This window comes from Miscanthus floridulus, chromosome 15 (genome assembly GCF_019320115.1).
Source record: "Miscanthus floridulus cultivar M001 chromosome 15, ASM1932011v1, whole genome shotgun sequence".
In the NCBI taxonomy this organism is placed as follows: domain Eukaryota; kingdom Viridiplantae; phylum Streptophyta; class Magnoliopsida; order Poales; family Poaceae; genus Miscanthus; species Miscanthus floridulus.
This window is the reverse complement of record NC_089594.1, coordinates 5,682,801-5,684,532: the sequence shown is the minus strand read 5'-3', so window position 1 is coordinate 5,684,532 and position 1,732 is coordinate 5,682,801. Positions and strand designations below refer to the sequence as shown.

General features: G+C 52.9%; 1 protein-coding gene across 1 annotated transcript; it reads left to right on the top strand.

Moving 5' to 3' along the window:
* The first annotated feature begins 368 nt into the window (after positions 1-368).
* LOC136506892 (F-box protein At1g20360-like) lies at positions 369-1,732 on the top strand. Its single transcript, XM_066501780.1, is given in 4 exon segments — positions 369-560; positions 562-914; positions 950-1,451; positions 1,454-1,732. Coding segments are annotated over 4 exon segments (1,326 nt in total).

The window sequence follows — 1,732 nt, the reverse complement described above, 5'->3', positions numbered from 1 at the left end:
TAAAATTTATGAAAAATTAAAACATAAATAGATATATAACATATTTGTCCTTATTTCCTATTAATGTCTGGTAGTTTTTTTCTCTCCCATTATAACGCACAGGCATATTTGTTAGTATGATAAAGAAAAATAGTGCAATCCAAATTTATATTTGACCGTGTTGCATCCGTTTCTCTCTATACACTTCCCGTATAGTATATGGATACCCCGCTCGAAGCATTGTGCATTGATAAGTATATACTACTGGGTATAGTAGTTTATAGTAATATTTTAATTCGACAATCCGTTCCATCGCCGTATCGTGGAATCGTTCCCCGTTTTCTTGGAACGCCAGCGCCGTGTTGCCCTCCACCTCCACCAGGACATGCATGGCGGCGGACAGCGACCTCGGTGCTGAGGCGCTGCCCAACGAGGTAGTCGTGACGGAGATCCTCGCCCGGCTGCCAGCCAAGTCCGTGGGGCGCTTCCGCTGCGTTTGCCGCGGGTGGTCCGCGATGCTCTCCTCCGACTACTTCATCGATCTCCACCGCCAGCGAGCCAACAGATCGAGCGGACCACCACAGGCTGCTCGTCACCGCGGTTGGGTCCTCCTACGACGGCTACCTGTATTCATGGCAGCTCGGCGACGGTGCGGTCGAGAAGCTGATGCGAGACGATTGGTTACAGTCAGTCGTTCCTCTCACCAAGCACTGCCGTGGCCTCGTTCTAATCCGAGCCACTGACTGCGGCGGCTACTACGTCGTCAACCCTTGCTCCGGCGAGGCCCTGGCTCTGCCAGACAGCCAGGTGCCTTTTAAGATGGCATACAAAACTTCAGGATGGAGCAGACGATCCATGGAGCCACCCTGCTATCTTAGGGTCTCCTACGGCCTTGGTTACTACACGACGAGGAAGGAGTACAAAGTCGTGCTCGTGCGCTTGTTCTCCGACCCTGAACCTGGAGATGGAGGCGGTGGTTTACGCCCACAACTGGAACTGGTTACTGGAGGCCTAGTGCTGAGAGATCTCCCTTGTGCTCCGTGACGCCGTGGAACTACCCAGCTGTCTTCCTAGACGGGCATCTGCACTTCCTATGCTTTGACGGTGGCATTGTCACTTTCAGCATCGGCGACGAGACCTTTGGTTCGCTGCTGTCGCCCCCAGGATTCGGCAATGTGGCCACGTCCGTGTCCGTGCTGACGGAGCTGGATGGGCGTTTGTGTGTGTGCTACGGGGAGCCGGACAGTGACGATCCTTTGGTTCTATGCGTTTATTACAACAAGGAAGCCCGGTGGGAGAAGCTAATTTGCTGTATTGATCGGACAGCGTGGCCAGAATCCGAGCGCATGCTTCTCAAGTCACTCTGGATTGCCCCAGTAGGTGTATATTACTCGGCTGCTGGTACTACTCTGAAGATCATGTTTGGGACAGGCTCTTGCAAGGTGTTTGCAGTGGACTCCAATGGCGGCGCGGCGACCCAGAGATTCTACTCACGCCAGAGGATACCATCATTGGCAACTGCGAGGATGACTATTTACCGACGATTGGTCTATATGAGGAGAGTCTTGTGTCCCTGGGCCGCACAATTGAGGACATGATCTTCTCATCGCCAACAACCGCAGCTTGGTTCAACATCCTCAAGTGGCTGCCAGCACGCTCCCTTTCGGAGCTGAGAATGGTCTGCAGGGAGTGGCGTGGAATGATCATGAGTGATTGTTTCATCCGCTCGCATGCCGTATCCACGCAAACTTGA